The sequence below is a fragment of the Penicillium cosmopolitanum genome (assembly GCF_028827165.1).
Source record: "Penicillium cosmopolitanum strain IBT 29677 chromosome Unknown utg000008l:1.0-4398992.0:1.0-4402845.0, whole genome shotgun sequence".
NCBI lineage: Eukaryota > Fungi > Ascomycota > Eurotiomycetes > Eurotiales > Aspergillaceae > Penicillium > Penicillium cosmopolitanum.
The window spans coordinates 3894922-3914188 of NW_026622678.1; the positions used below are offsets into that span (position 1 = coordinate 3894922).

At 46.7% G+C, this 19267-nt stretch overlaps 8 protein-coding genes across 8 annotated transcripts; 3 read left to right on the forward strand and 5 right to left on the reverse strand.

The window, feature by feature from the left end:
- Positions 1-1876: 1876 nt before the first annotated feature.
- Positions 1877-3568, reverse strand: N7509_007993 (flavin-containing monooxygenase; the record flags this gene model as incomplete). The annotated part of the gene is made up of 1 exon (XM_056632630.1): positions 1877-3568. The coding sequence occupies one exon, from the start codon at positions 3566-3568 to the stop codon at positions 1877-1879; it is 1692 nt and encodes a 563-aa protein (XP_056488181.1).
- Positions 3569-3996: 428 nt separating this feature from the next.
- On the forward strand, positions 3997-6651 carry N7509_007994 (uncharacterized protein; the record flags this gene model as incomplete). The annotated part of the gene is made up of 8 exons (XM_056632631.1): positions 3997-4058; positions 4119-4480; positions 4540-4701; positions 4761-5311; positions 5370-5643; positions 5719-5891; positions 5965-6142; positions 6194-6651. The coding sequence occupies 8 exons, from the start codon at positions 3997-3999 to the stop codon at positions 6649-6651; spliced, it is 2220 nt and encodes a 739-aa protein (XP_056488182.1).
- A 304-nt stretch (positions 6652-6955) lies between these two features.
- Positions 6956-8918, reverse strand: N7509_007995 (amino acid permease-domain-containing protein; the record flags this gene model as incomplete). The annotated part of the gene is made up of 7 exons (XM_056632632.1): positions 6956-7260; positions 7314-7440; positions 7491-7745; positions 7815-8129; positions 8186-8560; positions 8603-8703; positions 8756-8918. 7 exons carry the CDS (start codon positions 8916-8918, stop codon positions 6956-6958), a joined length of 1641 nt encoding a protein of 546 aa, XP_056488183.1.
- Positions 8919-9365: 447 nt separating this feature from the next.
- N7509_007996 (SDR family NAD(P)-dependent oxidoreductase) lies at positions 9366-10318 on the forward strand (the record flags this gene model as incomplete). Its single annotated transcript, XM_056632633.1, has 4 exons — positions 9366-9389; positions 9458-9838; positions 9902-10040; positions 10122-10318. 4 exons carry the CDS (start codon positions 9366-9368, stop codon positions 10316-10318), a joined length of 741 nt encoding a protein of 246 aa, XP_056488184.1.
- A 558-nt stretch (positions 10319-10876) lies between these two features.
- On the reverse strand, positions 10877-12241 carry N7509_007997 (NAD(P)/FAD-dependent oxidoreductase; the record flags this gene model as incomplete). Its single annotated transcript, XM_056632634.1, has 2 exons — positions 10877-11974; positions 12035-12241. The coding sequence occupies 2 exons, from the start codon at positions 12239-12241 to the stop codon at positions 10877-10879; spliced, it is 1305 nt and encodes a 434-aa protein (XP_056488185.1).
- Positions 12242-13461: 1220 nt separating this feature from the next.
- Positions 13462-14905, forward strand: N7509_007998 (uncharacterized protein; the record flags this gene model as incomplete). Its single annotated transcript, XM_056632635.1, has 2 exons — positions 13462-13908; positions 13970-14905. 2 exons carry the CDS (start codon positions 13462-13464, stop codon positions 14903-14905), a joined length of 1383 nt encoding a protein of 460 aa, XP_056488186.1.
- A 588-nt stretch (positions 14906-15493) lies between these two features.
- Positions 15494-16957, reverse strand: N7509_007999 (uncharacterized protein; the record flags this gene model as incomplete). Its single annotated transcript, XM_056632636.1, has 2 exons — positions 15494-16410; positions 16471-16957. The coding sequence occupies 2 exons, from the start codon at positions 16955-16957 to the stop codon at positions 15494-15496; spliced, it is 1404 nt and encodes a 467-aa protein (XP_056488187.1).
- Positions 16958-18267: 1310 nt separating this feature from the next.
- N7509_008000 (uncharacterized protein) lies at positions 18268-18745 on the reverse strand (the record flags this gene model as incomplete). The annotated part of the gene is made up of 3 exons (XM_056632637.1): positions 18632-18745; positions 18445-18560; positions 18268-18381 (listed from the first exon to the last, which is right to left on the reverse strand). Exons 1-3 carry the CDS (start codon positions 18684-18686, stop codon positions 18268-18270), a joined length of 285 nt encoding a protein of 94 aa, XP_056488188.1. The 5' UTR covers positions 18687-18745.
- Between the last annotated feature and the right edge of the window lie 522 nt (positions 18746-19267).

Here is a 19267-nt window from a genome sequence, read left to right on the forward strand (position 1 = left end):
ACCAGCTTCCGTGAGATTCGTCTCAATTTGGGCGGAACTCCACCGTGACCCGATTCAAATGTTATCCTGATAGGGATAATAGCTGTGAACAGTTTTGTATCTTGTTGACTCGGTAGAAAAATCGTGACTGGTCTTGGTGCCAGGGATTGAAGCTGGAGCTCTGTAATTTCTCTTTTCCGTGCAGCGAGAAATTTGGATGGAACCTGTGATAGCATCAAGTCACTGGAAGCACCGAGATGAATTTTGCTTTCCGAAAAGGGAGTCACGATGATTTTCTTCGAGGCAGAATTCCATGCTTCCTTCGATCGAGATCCTCCTGCCTGGTTGTTTGAAACTGTTGCCTCCACAACATAAAAGATACTGAGGTTGTTAGGGCACATGTCGTCATCCCGTGACTTATTTTCATTCTCATCAAACCCCCCAATAGTAGGTGGCAGAGTGAGATGAGAATTTCTAACATGTAAAAAATGTCCTTGATGATGACATGCATGGATTGGAAGCTTGTCGGGAACTATGAATGTGAATGGAACCCTATATCGGAACCCGTTTTCCAAGACTTCATATGGCGTGAAATTATCCTTCTCAATAGGTTGTCGTATGTCAAGGAAATTTATTTGCCGATATGTACGGACTGGCTGGAGAAGTGAATTGTTCTCGATGCGGGAGCGACCTTGTTTACTTATTTAGTATCGGTTATCACATTTGGAGACGTGCTGCCTCACCTCGGAATGCAATTTCAACCATCGCAGGGCCCAGTTTAGATCTCGTTCTGATCCATACCCAGCCACATATTTCATCTCCAGTTTTTCGATAGCCATTTGTGTTGCATTCGTCCTCCCATAAGTCAATTTCTATGGCATCGTTGCGTCTTTTCCGAAGTCGTCGCAGGAGGTTGTCCATCGTGGTGATAATTCAACGAGCAATGGAGTTCAATATCAAGTTCAAGAATCGCCTCAGCGAAAATTAAATGAAAATGAAAATCGGATTGCGACAGTGGATTTCAGAGGATAGTGTCCTGCTTTTTGTTTAATGGTGGGTCTATTTCTGTGGCGACACGGGCCGTGTGCCCAGGGCCGACATCACGACACCCGCCAGTATGCGACCAAACGATCAACGTTTTTCACATTTGACCCATGATTTTAATTAGAATCTGCTCTTTTTAGTCTAATCCACGACAATGTTAGTTTTTCTGATGCGTTATGTGAGTCCTGTACACATTATGAACAAAACAAATTTACTGGCCGGGTGCATGTACCCGAGTCGGCTTGCCACGGTCCGTGGCCTCAATCTACAGTCATTTTTCACCGTCTAAAACCCCGACCGAAAATGACCCAGTGAAACTTCTAGAGCTGTCCACGTAAAACGCATTCCTGGTAATTATTTTCCCCGGCCGAGACGTAATTAAGCTCGTCAGATGTCGAATTCGGCACCTTTTCGGGAAACAGTATGCATTCTTTGAAGAATCTCGGTCGAGTTAGCGACAAGTTATATATCCATCATGATGAACTTGAAATCAATCTTGAAAGTTTCATGAAGGCCCCGCCTCCCGGGCTGGAGACAACTTGAAGTACTCTCCTGTAGTACTAGTATTAGTACTAGTACTATCGATCCACCCAAGTTCATCACCTGGGGGTACCCATCCATGATAAGGTTCAAGTTCGGAAATAACGGAACCCAACTTGGACTCCGAGGTCATTCCTTCGGTCTACTTATGTAGTAGAACGTGAAGAGCCGGAATTATCTTAGAATCTTGGAATAGTACACGTGCCAGTGGGCATGGGTATTATTTTCAATGATGCTCAACTTCCAAGGCCAGCAATAACCTTGGAAACAATTTGAGTAGATTGAATTGCGCTAATCAATTCCAATTGATCAATTAAAGCTTCGACATGGACACCCCTCCAGCAAAATTCAGCCCGTCCCACCCTGCCGCTCTACTCAATTCACATCTCCTTCTGAATTCAATGGCGCTACCAGCATACCGGGCCACATTCCTCACTGTTTTTCCTGTAACATTTTTATTCACTCCTGTCATCCAGCTATCAACCTCATTCAACAACGCACCCTCGCTACAGTCGGCCACATGCTCGGTCCAAGCATCGACTGCTTCTTCTTTTGGCTCCACGTACGTATAGCCTTTGGCTTCGCAAGTAGCCAAAATTTCCACAATAACTTGAACGGCATGTTCAATGCTACGCGGTGCGTTACCAAATGGCTGATGAGGACCTAAGACCATAAACATGTTAGGAAACTTGGGGACTGTTAGGCCAAGGTACGTTCGTGGTCGATAATCAACCCAAACCGCTTCCTCCCCGGGTCCCTTCTTTGAATCACTGATTCCCATAAGAGGGATACCGTGCTTCCCAATCCAATCGATATTTGCAAAAGCTCCAGTGATAGCGTTGAACCCGGTAGCATAGACTAATATGTCTAGCTCATGCTCTGTCCCATCTCGGAGTCGAATGCCGTTCGTCGTAACCTCGTCGATGGGACTTTTCTTTAGGTCAACCAAGTGGACATTAGGCTGGTTATAGGCCTCAAAATACCCACTCTCCAAGGGAACTCGCCGAAGACCAAAACCGTGATCTTTTGGAATCAAGCTTTCGGCGATGTCGGGATCGTCAACACGGGATCTGATCTTTTCCGCCATAAAGTTAGAGTATAGTTGATTTGCCGTTCGATCCGTGTAGGTATCGCTGAAGGCGCCGAGCCATTTGGCCATTCCTGGAGTCGCGTAAATCCTTTCCCATAGTTCTCGACGCTCCTCTGAGGTTACATCGCTCGACTTGCGGGGATCGGCTTTGTGCATGAAGCAGGTCGGTGTATCCGCACACGTTTGAAAGATCTCGGGCCACTTCCTCCGTATATCTGCCATCTCTTCTTTGGGAATATCACGATTATGAAGTGGCGCAGACCAGTTTGCAGTCCGCTGGAAGACCTTCAACGACTTGATGTTTGGTACTTTGGATAAGGCAGTTATGGTTTGAATACCAGTGGCGCCGGTTCCTAAGACACCGATGCGTTGGCCTGCGAAAGCATCTTGGCGCAAATCTTTGGGCCACTGCGATGTGTGAAATCCACGGCCTTGGAACGACTCAATGCCAGGAATAGCGGGGAGCGTTGGATTGGAAAGAAAACCAAGACAGGAGACATAGAACCTTGTGGTATAGGACCGTCCAGTATCGTCCGTAAACCGCCATTGACGTCTGTCATCTTCCCATCTTGCGGATACGACACGTGTATTGAATTGGATATCTCGGCGAAGATCGAGCCTGTCGGCTACAAACTGAAGATATTCCAAAGTATCTGGCTGTGCCGAAAAGGTTTCTTTCCAATGCCAGCCGTTGAGGATACTTTCGTCGAACGAGAAAGCATAAGATACGGACTCCGAATCGAAGCGTGCGCCGGGGTAGCAGTTCCAAAACCATGTCCCACCTACATCCGAGGCTGCCTCAAGTACCTTGATCCGCCAATTTGGAAATCGTTTCCGGATATGATGCAGTGCACACAAACCAGACATTCCGGCCCCGATGAGCAAGACATCATATTCTTCGTGGGACGTAGCCATGATTTGCTTGAAGAAAGAAGAACGATATTCCAAGCTAAAAAGAAAAATGAGAATTTGTGTTCACTGGTATGCCTCCTGGAAATGACTTCTTCTTTCTATCTATATTGACATAGGCCCGCCACTGGCCGCAAGGATCGGAGAAGTCGGACTTCGGTGCTTGTTCCTTTGGGAACAATATTCTTTTTACTAGTAGTGACCGAAAAGATTGGATACAGGAATTATTTAGTTTATCTTCTACCCCGCAGATGACAGAAAGAACTGGAGCTATCTTTGCCGATAACTGGGTGGCGTCGTGGAGAAAAACTAAATTGATTGGCCAATAGTATTTCACAGACATGGCGGCTGGTTCGAGAGGGTTTCCTGATACCCTTCCATCCTTGGGGCTCGGATTCACGGCAGACTGTTTGCTATCTTCACATTTCTGAGCAATGGACACAGTTGACATACATGAAGCTCCAACACAGTCGCGGCCTTCTCGCCGCATTCGCGCGTAAGTCCCCTAACGAGAATTGCTGGTATAACACAAAGGAACTTTATTAACACCCATTAGCTGCAGGCAGTGTCGGACAGCCAAGGTGCGATGCTCGGGGACGCGGCCTTGCGAGCGATGCACTCGCCGCCGAGATAAATGCACATTCGCTTCCGACGAGGCCCACGTCTCCGTCCCAGAGAGATACCTTCAAGATTTACAGCGTCAAATCGCCCAATTGAAGACAATATCGACAGGAACTACAACTTCAACTGCCTTGGGCAAGCGACCGGTATGGCGGGGGTCGGTCTCGGCCTCCGACACCGATCCATCGGTGATAACTCCGAGATCTCTGGATAGACCGGCGAGAACGGCGAGAACCACCGAGATAGACCCACCAAACCACTGGACTTCGCCTTCACTTCCGCGCCGACACGATAACGGTATGGACTTACTTTGCAAGAAACTATCATACTGCACCATTGTCTCACATCACCAATAGCGAATAACTCTAGCACTCGCGGTTACCCTTCCACATCAGTGAACCTGGGCACTGGTCCGACCGACACGAATCAGCATGAATCATGCAATGTTCCGCAGGCCTTCAACCCTCTAGTGTCTAAGGATGTGGCATATGTAAGCGGTTCTGATGATCGCCGTCTTTGTATGTTGCCACCCAATTGAATTAGCATCGTCCGAATGCTGATATTTGCAATCTCGCAGTATTTCTTGGACATACTTCCACGTGGTCCTTCTGCCGACGCGTCTTCACGCTCTTGGAAGATGCTGGGTTATATTCGAGTACTCCTCGTGCACCTCTCAATCTAGATGGCGCAGCGTTCCGCCTCCGATGGCAGCCAAAGGCCGAGGTTGATTCAAGCGACCTGCTCAAACTTCCGCCAGTTGACCAAGCACTGTTTTTGTACAATACAGTCAAGTTTCGCCTAGGCGAGATTTTCAGTGTTGTCGATGAAAGAAACTTTTTGCAGCGATTCAATGAGTTTCACAAACATCCCTTGGAAACTGCACAGACGCACCGTCTCTGGTTTGTTGAGTATCTAATGCTGCTCGCGTTTGGGAAAGCATTCACGTCCTATATTAATACCACGGCCGCCGCGCCGCCTGGCTCTGAACTTGCTGTCCGAGCCTTATCTCTACTTCCAGATGTGGCATTTCTGCAGGATGACCGCCCCGCTTTGCTTGCGATAGAGGTTTTAGCGTTAATTGCTCTTTACTTTCAATCAATCGATATGCGATCCCCAGCTTATCAATATGTCTGTATATTCCAGACTCACCGGTCATTGCAAACATCTTACTGACATATGAGCTCAGATTGGCCAAGCACTCCGTCTTTCTTTCCATGATGGTCTCCACCGCAGATTCCCGGAGGACATCATAGAAGCTGGTATCGCTACACATGCCAGCAATGTCTGGTGGACAATCTACGTTCTTGACCAGTCGCTCTCGGCTGGCCTGGGTTGCCCGCCTACAATACCATTGAATAGTATCACGACGTCTCTCCCAGATGTACAGTCCGACTCGATATCTACAAAGGCACTAGCATTAAGGAGTCGCCTTTCGCAGATCAACTCCGTCATTTATAGCAGTACGTTCTCTCTTGTCGCGCGCTTGGAGTTGCACACTTATGTAACTTTAGACTGACTCTACTTGTTCTACACAGCTATCTACAGCTTCGACGATAATCTAGGATCTGACTTCGTTTCTAGCATCACATCTGTCTTGCATAAGCTAGCCGATGTTTCCCGCGAAATAGATGAGGTCATATCTAGTTTCAAAGCTAGTAAAGGTGAACTTCCCCAAATGTTCTACAACATCACCCTTTCGCATCACCATGTGAGTATCTGTCATCCAGCTTCCATCTAAGACACTGCTCGATGTGACCCGATTCTGATGATTGGTATCACAGTGCATTGTTCTTGCGACACGACCATTGGTGATGTGGCTCCTTATTCGCAGTTTACCCCCTAGCAGATTTGATCCACAAATCTTGTCTGGACCTATAGCGAAGCTGCTTGAGAAATCTTCGCAATCTGCGACCACAACACTTCTCATTTTGATAAGTCTGTCGGATCGAGAGATGCTTGGTTAGTATAATCGCGACTTTCATTAAACTAGCGCGCTCATTATACCTTCAGAGACATTTCTTCCATTTACTCTGGAGTACGCCTTTTCTTCAGCGGTGCTTCTTTCTATCATCGGTTCTATCCTCCCAGCATATGTGCCAGACCCAGGGTGGCAAGGTGCGGTGTCGTCTGTATTCGAAGAGATGATTCAAAAAGGGAATGTTGTAGCAAAATTACGAAGAGCCGAGCTCGAGCATCTCGAAGTGCTTCTAGAACCTTATCGAACGCAGGGCTCAGGCATGCCCCTTCAACCACCCGCTGATATGGCAAAGGCATGCGAAAGCGGAAACATGCACCAAACCGTTTTGAGGAATAGAAGATTTGATTTGCCTGATGAACACGAGCAAAATCTGTTCAGAATAAATTGGAGCAGCTCTGATGACATCCTGGACCCCTTTGAAACTGGCCCTGATGATATACTCGCCCTTGCGGAGCAGCTTGAGCATGATAATTTTTCTTTTACGATTTGATTGAACTGACTAAGGAGGTGGCACTTGGATTTGGATATCCCAACTCTATAACAAAGCACACTGTTGTTCTTGGTCAAAGAAATAATTTTGCCTTTCAATGGGATCACTTTAGCCCCAATGTCTATTCAAATATATATGTAGCCCATACTTTCCAGCCAGACTACATCCGAGCTACTCCGATCTGATGTATTGACACTTCGAATGATACCTGGAATCTTTCATCGGGCTGCTTGCTTATTTTCATCATTTTCTGGACTATAATTCCATATTCAATTGCAATATTCGCTGCGTGCAAATACAAATTTCAAACAGAAGAGGTTGATTTACGTTTGATGTATAAAAGCTGTGCGATCTCGCCCCAGAATGTTGTTTCATCATCAACGGCGATGGCCTCGTAAGCATCAACTTGTAGACGTTCCCAAACAAGATCCACATCTTTAGGCCCATTAGGTCCCCCTCGATTGAGAAGTTTCCAGCTGAGATAGAAGCAGATCGACAAAAGAGCCATTGTATAACAGCTAAAGAAGCTTTTGGTGTTAAATGGCGCGAGGGACGTATATCCGAACACCCCTATCACGAGTAGAAAAAAGACACTCGCAATATAGCCACCTTGTCCATTTTAGTCTCGCAAATCTTTCAAGCTGTTGAGCCGGAAAACTTACAGTAGGGTTGGAAACGGCCGTAATAGGGAAGGGTCTTACGATCAACTCCTTGCGCTTTCAATGCCCTGTAGAAGTAGACATATGTCACTGACATGACGAAGTAATTGATGAAGGCACCTCCAGTAACCTGTGGCAGAGTCAGATGAAATTATGTAACATTCAGTTGTTTTATCTCACCAAATTCAAAAGTAGACTCAGGGCACTCGCAGTCTTTGGGGTTGCCTGTAAAAAGGATAGACATGCGAATGCCATTGTCAATGCCAAGGAGTAAATTGGAATACCCTGCTTCGTGCATTTTTTGAAGATCGCAGGCGCGCGGCCCTCAATCGCCATGCTGTACAAACTACGAGAAGTGCAGTAGACATAAGTATTCCCAGCTGAAAAAATAGACGTAACCAGAAGGGCGTTTACGATATGTGGGAAGACGCTGATCTGGCGGGTACAAATTCTTAGCGTCCCATGCACTCCGAATTATGGAATATAACGAAAGAGAAAACTTACTCCAAGGTTCTTCATTGCAATAACGTAGGGCGAGGCAGCAGCGGTACCTGCACCACTCCCATTACCAAGAAGCAAATTAACTAAGGTCGGGTCGTTGTATGGAAGTACAATTCCCACGGCAAGAGCACTCATAATGAAAAAGAAGAAAAATCGGAAATAGATCGTTTGGTATGCTGATTTCAGGTATTTTCGCGGGTGTTTTGCTTCAGCTGCGACTAGTGAAATGTATTCAGGTCCGACGATACAGAAGGACGCACTCCATGTTGCAGATAGAAAACCTTCCCAGTGGCCAAGACTACCACTTGAGCGGTATCCCTGGAGGGAACCTTAGACATCAGCTGAAATTTAGGTAATAGAATTTTGGTACTTACCGCGAAGGCTCCTGGACTATTCCAATGGCGAAACCCGTAGCTGTCGTGCTTCGGATTACCACCGGCCATCGTCACAAAGGTGAACATGAACAGAGCAATAACCAAGATAACTTTACCACCCGAAAGCCAAAATTCAGCCTCGCCGTATGCATTCACCACTAGGGAGTTGATGACTGTGTAAAGAACGATGCAGGCCAGACATACCGCCCATATTGGGGCATCCTCATTCCAATATTGGACAAGAACTGCCAGCGATCCGATCTCGAAGGGAATGACAAGTGCCTCATAGATAAAGTAGTTCCAGCCAGCCATGAATCCGAACGCATCGCCAACAAAATGACCAGCCAGACGGACAAAGCCTCCAGCCACAGGATACTGAACAACCATTTACGCCATGCCATTGTTGACCAGAGCGACAAAAATGCAGTAGAAGATGAAGGCCAGTAGCAATCCGGCCGGACCTGAGGCATGGAGGCCACTCCCAATTGTAACAAAGAGGCCGGTACCAATTGATCCACCTAAGATGTTTTCAGCCAAATGCAAACTGGATTTTGTTGCGAGAAAATTTACCAATGGCGATAAGCTGAATCTGGCGATTATTCAGACGGCGAAGCAGTTGATTGGAGTCAACGCAGACTCCTTGGCCCACGACGGCATCATGTGCCGGCTCAAAACTGTCTATTTTTGCCATCTCGACCTTTTCACGCTCTTCGGGGTCTTTTTGATTGGTCATGATTAGTATGCAAGCAACTTGATGAACTGCAGGGTCCCTTGAACAGTGAAATTTACGGAAGCGGAAGCCTGGGGAAAGTCTCAATGATAATATACCTCTCCAAGAATCCGAACGCAAGCCCATAATTGTCTATCTGTTCCATTTTAGGGGCTTACAACTTGGCAATGGCGATAAGGAATCCGGGGGTGGGTTCATCTCTCCACATTCCCGCTATGTCGGCTCGGAGTCCGACACCTAGCTGTATCTTGGTATCTACGGTGATCGGCCCGTCGCTGATAAGAATGTTGGAATTCAACAGCTGCGGGGTATCTCTTTCTTTCCTTTAGCAACTATTTTCGATCCTATAGAGCGCGATTGAAATAGACGACTGAGAAACTCATTTCAAATTCAAGTATTCTTCATCTTTGATTTCTGTTAATTCATAGCGCCCCTACTACCAGCGGAGTCATGGCATCTCATCAAGGACAAGTGGTGAGTTACTTATAACATCTCAAGTTATATAACCGTCGACCGAAGTCAATTTATCTGATTTTGAATAGATTGCGATTACGGGTGCAGCAAGCGGCATGGGGCTCGCCGCTGCTCAACTACTCGCTTCTCGGGGCGCCATAATCTCTCTCGCCGATTTGAATGAGGAAGCGTTGGAGGTCGCCATTAAGTCACTCCCGGGTGGTAGAGAAAAGCATATCTTTACTCGGGTTGATGTCCGCGATGATGGGCTGGTTGATGCATGGATAGAAAAGACCATGTATAGATATGGAAGGCTTGACGGAGCTGTGAATATGGCAGGAGTCTTAGGACCTTCAGCATCAGTCACCGAGCTTACGAAAAAGAAGTTCGAATTCGTTCTGTCGGTTAACGTTTCTGGGGTTTTCAATTGTCTCAACGCGCAACTCAAAGTTATGAAGAAGGGCAGCATTGTGGGTCACTCCTCAGATCAAATGCCAAGTGAAGAATCCCGACGCTGACAATATCAAATATAGGTATCGGCAGCTAGCACATTTGGACAGATATCCATGCCTAATTCCTCCGCATACTGCGCCAGCAAAGCCGCTGTGATTGCCCTATCGAAGTCGGCTGCAAAGGAAAACAGGAACGTCCGGATCAACTGCGTCGCCCCAGGTAAGGCCTCATCGTTTCCAGTTGATCGTCGATAGAAATATTTCTTTTTCCCATATCAAACAAAGTTTAAATACTAACAAGAAAATGAAGGGACCGTACTTACCCCAATGTCCGCCCACGGCGACCCAAAACGATCGGAGTCGGGTATAATGGAGAACGCACAGAAAAGAGTTGGATCTCCGGATGAGGTCGCCAAGGTCATCGCTTTTCTACTAAGCGACGAGTCGAGCTTTGTGACTGGAGCTGTACACAACGTCGATGGCGGCTGGGTATACTAAACCTTGTGCGATAAAACTGAATTTTATCCAAGTCAACTGTGAAAGTTCCCTCACCACTGCCAGAAATATAAAATAAGCAACTGAATGTACTCTAGAATCCCCGTGTTCTCAAAAGACAATAGAACTTGAACCGGCGGCCGTCCACCTGGGCATGTACTAGTAGATTCGGCGCACCATTGGCAGAGATGCCTTCGAACCACTCGTTCGCAGTTGTTTAATATTAATTAGTTTTATTCCAGTTCACAGCTGTAACCTAGATGACAGCTCTAAACTCATGTTCTACATATACCTAGCAGCTTCCATGATCGTGAAATTGCCAGTACTTAGCGCGACGAAATATTCAGGGACAAAAGGTCATTCGGATTGTACTAGTAGAGTTCATTGGTTATATTAAATACGAGGGCTACTATTTTGTGAATCCTGAATTCATTTCCCGTTCAAGATAAACAAAACTACTTGGGCTTGTTAGTTCTTCCTTTTATTTCATAAAGTTTGATGTGACTATGTCTGAAAACCCGAAAGATACACAATTGGCGCAGCAGGAAGCAAAACAAAATACTATAACTTGGGTGAAGCTACTCTCGCATCTAGTCCAACAAGTTCGCTCAACTCGGCTCCCTGACCGACTCTCCAACTTACGGAGTCACCCCATTGCGACGCGTTTTCACTTGGGTTACGCCATTTCCAGCGAGCCTCGCTCTGTCTACCTTTGACAATGAGATCGGTAACCCATTTTCCAAATATAGGCATCATTTTGAATCCATGTCCAGAATCGCCGCTCAGAACAATGACAGAGTTATTCGAGCCAGGTACAAAGTCGATGCAGTAATTAGAGTCTGCGGTGTCTGAGAACCAACATAGCTTTTTATCCACGAAAGGCCGATCGGCCATCCAAGGAAAAGTCTCCCGCAATAGCCGCCTAAGTTTCTGCTCGTCACCTTTTGGGATGAAATCCTGGGAACCACGAAACTGTTCAGATGGTGGCAACGATATCCCATGTTGGTTTGTATTTGTATACCCGATTCCGAGCGGGCATAGCTTGAAGAGCTTTGTCCTTGGATCAGGTTCGAAGAAAAAGCCTAAGTCACGGATGTTTGTCGTCGGAATACCGCGTAATAGATTGCACTCATCTTCTGTGAGCTGTACGTGGGCCACGGACCAAGAACGAGCGACAGAAGACTTGCCGATCTGCGGAAGCACTGCAGCGCCGGCGGCACCAAGGGCAGATATAATCAAATCGGCATTATGAGTTCTTCCATCGGCTGTCGTGACGCTGGTTGCCTTGCCGTTTGAATATTCCAACTTAACCACCTTCCCCGCACGTTCGCCCAGTATGGATTTGACTCCTCGCGCCAAGATATGATCCCAAATCCCTTTCATGGCATCCGATGAGTGGGCATATCCGGCAAGGCGGTTGAAGTAGCCCTTGAAGCCGGATAGTGGGCCTGTATACTGCCAGGTATAATCTTTAAAGTCGCTTGAGCCATCTAGCCGTTTAATTCCAGGGGCAAACGCGGGGTCCTTTTCGATGGAGGCCAACGCCTTCTCGAGATGCGTGACGGCTTTTTCGGGTGCCTTGCCGGTTGTTGCTACCACATAGCCGGTTTGGTGATAGTATGGCCCAAATAGCGGAGTTTTCCACCCTTCAATTGCTTCCTGTGTTGCAGAAAGTAGTCAGTTTTCGGATTAAACTGCGTTTCTGAAAGGATGACATACCAACGCAAGCTTTGAATAGAACTCATCTTCATATTCTGCACGGATAATCTTGTTTAAATCATATGCCGCAGAGTACGGCGAAGGTATGGCCTCGGCACGTTCTAATATCGTAACATCTGAATAGCCAGCTTCCATCAGGTAAAGTGCTGTTGATAGACCCCAGGCACCGCCGCCGAGGATAATGATGCGAGAATTGCTGGAGACCATGTTGTCAACGTCGAATTCTTTCAATACCTTGTTTCATTCCACACCAGGCAAAACATGTATATTCAAATACCCCGCGTTAGCCATATTGAACGTCATATCAGATTGCCGAAAGTATGGGTGTATGTGCGGGGGTCGGTGTGGCGACCGACAGATGTCCAGCCCGAAGCTCCTGATTTTCGGCCAAAACTCCGAAGTTCGAGTCTTGGTAGCGTGCAACTTTGCAACCATCATGCTCCAGCTCTTGGCTTTCTAATAAGCCCATTCACAAACATATTGAGACTTTCAGACAAAATGCCGATGGAAGACTTCGCATGGGCGGTTTGTTGCTAGGCGAATCCGGTTCTGATCTCATCGAGGACTCGGAATAGCCAAGATCCAAATGTTTCTCATTGACAAGGCGCAGGAATCCACTCCTAAGATATGTATTCGCCTTCGAATGGGTCAATATGAGTTCAGATCATGTCGTATGGCTTCGGGGTCGTCGGCACCGAGACTTCGACTACAACTATCATAATAACCAAATTGCGGAGGTGGAAGACCAGGACATTATCTACATCCGAATATAGATTCATATCTCATCCATCCCTCGACTCTAGAAGCTGGTGCAGTATATGTACTATGCATGAACCAGACAGTGATCGATACTGTAATCGGGAGACATTATCTCTGCTTAACCTCCACGGGAGTTGGGACGCAAGAGGAAATGCCCCTGAAGATCTGATATTTTCCGGGGTACAATCCCTCCAGGGATCTACCTTTCCCTTAGGCCATTACCACTTTTGAGGCGGCTTGTTGAAATCATACTTTCAAATGGAATCGATCTCAAAAATGGTCCCTTCATTTTCCAATCAATCTAAGTTATATCGTGTGAATGAAAATGAAATCGGCAGTTTTATCGGTAATCGCGTTCTAACATCATGCTTAATTCTGACACCTCAGTCCATGAAACTCTTTTGTTGGCAGGAAGAATCTGAAGATCACCATTGAGATGCCTGAGAGAAACGGGGGTCGCAACCCTTCTACGGGTGCGTGTAGATCTCCCTTCGGCCCAATTATTGGGTTCATGTTTCATACAAACGTTGGGATAGATTCGTAAAATCAAGCCGAAACAGTAGATTCTTATAGAACTAGCTATCTCTACTGCTATCGCATGATGAAATTTATCGGACTAATGGTCTAGTGATTGTTGCTTGTCATTTCTCGTTCTTCTATTCAACAAGATGCGTTTCCGCGTTGTGCTGCTCTCCTTATATAACGGCATATCCCTTGCTAGGCTTACCAACCGCGCATCCGAGACTGCGACCGTGACTTTGCCATCGGTGACAATACTCGGCACCGTGAAAGATAATGTCGAAAGTTTCAACGGAATCCCGTACGCAGAGCCACCGACTGGACCACGAAGACTTAAACCGCCTCAACGCCTGAACAGATCACTTGGCGTATTCGATGCGACCGGGGCTGCGGCAGCCTGTCCACAACTAATCCCTTCGACGGATAGCAAGGATTTCCTACAAAACATCCTTGGTACAATCGCAAACATTCCCTTTGTGAATAATGCGACCGGTCAGTCGGAGGATTGCTTGACCATTACGGTGACGCGCCCTGCGGGCACCGCTACAGACGCGAAGCTCCCGGTTCTTTTCTGGATCTATGGTGGTGGATTCGAGGTATGATGCCAGTCTTTGTGGATATCATCTTCTGTTTGTGGATACTGATGAATCGTGCTAGCTTGGATGGTCGTCATCGTACGATGGAACTAGTCTTGTCAACTATGGTGTCAAGATCAACAAGCCATTTATTTTCGTCGCAGTTAATTACAGAGTTAACGGATTCGGGTTCCTAGCTGGAAAGGAAATTCTAAAGGATGGTGCTGCCAACCTAGGCTTACTTGATCAACGCATGGGGTTGGAATGGGTTGCTGACAATGTTGAGAGGTTCGGAGGTGATCCGGACAAAGTGACAATATCCGGCGAGTCTGCAGGGTCTATCTCTGTGGTGGATCAGATGGTTCTCTATGGCGGAGATCACACCTATAAAGGGAAGACTCTTTTCCGAGGTGGAATCATGGACTCTGGAAGTATCACGCCTGCGGAATCCGTCGATAGTGAACGAGCTCAGGCTGTTTACGATGGTGTCGTTGAAGCTGGTGGCTGTCAGGGCTCGTCGGATACTCTCGAATGTTTACGATCTCTTGACTATAATACCTTCCTCAGTGCTGTAACCTCTCGCCCCGGTTTATTCTCTTGGTCCGGAGTTGCGCTATCCTATCTTCCTCGGCCTGATGGAATGGTTCTCCCCGACAGTCCTGATGTCCTGGTCCACGCCAAGAAATACGCCCCTATACCTTTCATTATTGGCGACCAAGAAGATGAAGGAACTCTTTTCTCACTCTTCCAATCAAACGTCACCAACAGCGAGGAGCTTGTCGGGTATCTAAAGAATGTCATGTTTCCCCAGGCCAGTGAAGAGGAGTTAATCTCGCTGGTCAATACATATGGCTCAGGCACATCAGCTATCACCAAGGGAAGTCCCTTCGGCACTGGGCTTCGGAATGAGATATTTCCGGGCTTCAAACAGCGATCAGCAGTCATTGGTGATATCCTGTTCACGCTGTCACGGCGTGCCTTTTTTGGAAATGACGAGCAGTCTTCGCCCAGAAGTTAGGTCATGGTCATTTCTGGCAACTTATGATCATGGAACCCCAGTCCTGGGAACCTTTCATACTTCTGATATATTGCAGTTCTTTTTTTGGGATCTACGATAACTATGCTGCCAAGAGTATACGCAACTACTATATCAACTTTCTTTACTCTCTAGATCCGAATACGGATTTGAATGGGACTTACCCCGAGTGGCCCTCTTGGGGAAACAAGACAGAGCTTTTGAATTTTGCTGCAGACAAAGTAACCGTTATTAAAGACAACTTTCGCGCGGATAGTCATGAGGCGATCAAGAAAATGGGAAGCGTTTTGCGTCTTTAGACAGCTACAGTTACTATCGGAATATAGGTTCGGGGCAAGCTAAGTCGTGAATTACTCTTTATTATATTGTTTCTAGTGAAGATCTTGTAAATTCTGAATTGGATATGCGATTCTTCGCAAATCGCGATGAGATATTGATTAAAATTATCGACTGGGGTATATGTTGAAATGTATAGACGCTCTATAAGTACAATCGGAAAATCGTAGAGGAATGTTAAATTCCCTTTTTATACAATGACACAAGGTTGGTGGTGTCATGCCAGAATCTCAGTTAGACTGGCTTGGTGGTATCATCTTGCAAGTCTTCAGCAGTGACTGTGACCTCGTGGCTGTGCTCCAAATCGGAGAGGACGAGCCACGTAGGGAAGATGCACAGAAGAGTGATTCCGAAGTTCAAGCCAATGCTGACGAAGTGGTTGGCATTGCCCTCGGACTGCATGGCCCAGGCGACGGTCTGGCCGAGAGCCTCCATTCCGCGAAGAATACCGGTGTGGTATGAGAGCGACGAAATATCGGTGCTGTACTGTCCAACCAGCCAGTAGAGAAATTGCTGGAAAGCTTGTCCTCCGAACTGCCAGAAGAATACCAGAGCATAGGTCTTTCCGAAACCTCCCTTGAACCAGTCAAAGAGAGGGGCTTCGGGCATACCATAAAACTGGCTCTGGAGGATTGATGCCCAGATCCAAGTTCCGGTAAGAACGACAACGATCGAAATGAAAGCGATGCGAGCGCGAGTCTTGATGAAAATGGATTGCCGGTCAAGTAGAGCAGCGATCATGAAAGATGAAGCGACACCAGCGAAGTTGGTGAAGAAGGAGTTGAAAGCGCGGGCCCGGACAGTGAAGTAGCTGGTTACCCAGGTGCTCATGAAGCCGTTGTAGAAATAGCTGATGAAGAAGGCGGGCAAAAGCAGGAGGACGCGGCGTGTCTTGAAGAGCGAAAGAGCAGCCTTGAACTCGGCAGCCCAGCTGGCCTTCTTGTGTACAAGAACCAGAGTGCGATCCTTGCGCTGAACCTTATCGGCGGGGCTCAGGAAGAGCGAAATAGGGAGACCAAGGCACATGATGACGATGAAAACAATGTAGGTTCCAGTGCTGACGGTGCCTTTATCGGAGTTCTTGGCGTTGAGGCCGAGACTGATAGCACCGCCGACGATGGGACCGGCGGCCTTTGCTGTCTGCCAGATAGCTAGAAATAATGTTAGTATGGAGGTTTAGGTGATTTATGCTATGTTCTCGGGTGACATACCAAGGTAGAAAGCACGGTCCTTCGGACTAGGATAACCGATAATAATAGCTGCCTCCGCAGCCCAGAAGAAGCCAGCAGAGATACCACACAGGGTAGCTCCAAAGAACATCAGCCAAGTGGTTGATGTGTAACTGTTGGCATATAGACCACCGCCATAGATTGGATAACCAATCGCACCTAGAGCCAAGCCATAGCGAAGACCGATGCGATTGTTAATAGCTCCAGCCAAGACACAAACGACTGCGAAAAGACCATAGACTAGAGCGTTTGCTCCAGACACTGCATATGGCTCTGCAGCTCCACCGGCTCCCAGGTTGTTCAGGGCATCCCACATTCCAGGGGCAGTGAAGGAAACACCACTAGCAATGGCGATTTGGAAAGGAATAGATCGGTATATCGATCGCCAGCGACTCTGCTGCGAGACCTGTGTGTCAACAGACTCAGCAGCGACATCCCTCACTTCTTGCTCGGCAGCTGTTGAACCCATTTTGGTGGCAAAGATTCAACACTTTTAGTGATGAACAGATATAAAGAAAGGAAAGAGAGAGGCCTCCGGAGAAGATATTAAATGGAGGCGGCCGGGGTGAGCCATCAAAATGATATTCGGGGACAACCACGGCAAAAAATCGCGAGGGGCGATGGCGTGCTCAGAAATTAGCAGCTGCGACAGCGGGACCTTCCTTCTTTGACAGGCTAAAACCACGCGAGCAAAATTTAAAATTATCGGCTTAGATCCGAACTTGAACGTTCCCCATAGTTCATTTTAGCTACACCCCAGTTCATCTTTAACCCACAGTATAGAACTACAAAACTATAACTACAAAAAAAGTACAGGTTTCTCCATTCTCGTTCTTGCTGCATGATCTGTGTGCAACCTGAAGACTCCTGCCAAGGACTCTTGTGGGCTAAGCGAAAATAGCGATGCCATGGAATCAAATCGCAGATGCCGAAATCTTCTCGGACCCACCGGGCTAGATTCCGTTTACGTAAATAAGCGTGTGTTTTTCTGCACGCCATCTGTCTCCAAAATGTCTTGATAATTCCTATGAAACTTAATTAACAATGAGATATTTATCTAACTTCGCATTGTCTATTTTTTTCGATTTTTATGAGATAATTTAGAGGATAGAACAATGAGGTGCTTTAAGAAAGAAATTTCAAAGGCGAACGCAGTGGCGACTTTCGGCTTCCCGAGACCCGAAACCATGGGCGGTGGGCGCCAACCTTTGTGGCCTTGAGAACCTGGCGAAAGTTTCGATTGTGTTTGGCAGGAAAAGACCCACATCGTCTGGAGCTAATCGGAGACTGCGCAGGGGATCCTGGTAAGAGTACGAGTATATATAATTTTGGTGACTCATTCGAGTCGGAGATACCGGTAACTAGTAGATACTAATACCTAAGTCTCTAGTATACTTACTGGATTTTTTCTTCCGGGAGAGGCTTTCCTACTATTTGTAGCATCCTAGCTGTGTCTGTCTTGCTGCTGTGGCATATACAGCTCCTCTTGAGAATTCCTCGATGGCCGAGGAGGTAAATATCACCATACTCGAGCTAACTCCCCGTTAGCTAGAACAATCCCTCTAGCTTCACGATTCGGTCATAAGTACATTGCATCCTCAAAATTAAAGGTGACTCTTCCACGCCCTGTAGAGTGGAGCATATGATATGCGTCACTCCTCAGTGGATTAGAAAGGGACAGCTACAAAAGAATGCAAGAGCCGTGAAATTGTGCTAAACAGAACAATTCTAATGCGAGAGTGTTGTCTCGAGCAAAAAAACACCTCGAGATTTTGATATTCAAATATCGTGTGCAAACGCCTCGATCTCAATTCTCATCCCCTCCAAAGCCTGCCCTTTCACTTCTACACATGTCAGTACAGGCTTATGATCTGGCATCCACTTCTGAAGATTCTACACGAGCAAGCCAAGGACTTCCTCATTGACATGTATGATGAAAATTCGGACTCAATAGACATGGGACCATTCGTTGCCACTTGCATATTTCAACGCTAGCTCTACATTGGAAAATACTTGGTGGACTTCTTTCGCTAAGTCCACGTGAACGTCGCTAGTTTCTGGATTCCAACCTCCTGATGATCTATCATATGGTTAATGACTATAACCAGCAGGGTATATGAGGACGCCAATGATATAACTTGACCGGCGATACGATCGCCAATACGTACAGCCTGGCTATATGATAAGACATCTCGCATATGCTCGCCAAATCCTTTGTAGCTGTAATACTGGAAGTGGGAGATTGTAATACCGTAAACTAGAGATAGATGGAGTAAGGTGCTTGTTCTTACTATTTGATTGTCGAAAGACCTTTTTATAGTCCAAATGGCTTTGTTTTGGTAGACTGATCAAATAAATCTAACATGTAGCAATGACAGAACCCAGCAAAATCGTTATATAATCACCCAAACTAATACTCCCAAGCTAACTGTACTCGTTTGCTTAGAAATCCAAAATCTATTGCAATGTCCCACATTTGAATCATTCGTTTAACACCTCGAAGTCTTGTGCCCGAGCCCATGATTGGTGTATCATGGGTGGCCTAATCTTGGCAGACGTTGTGTTTAGGAGGTCGAAAAAATGCAGGTAATCCTTGGCAACGCACAGCCATCAGGAAAGGCAGCCTTTTGTTAAGGCCGGTAGCTATGTCTCAGGCGTCCTGGATATCATGCCTTTTGTCAAGATAGCTTCTTTGTTTTCTTCATATCTTCACTACCTAACTATCACTGCCATCGTCATCTACCTCCATCCCCACCCCTCATCAGCTTTTATTGGCGTA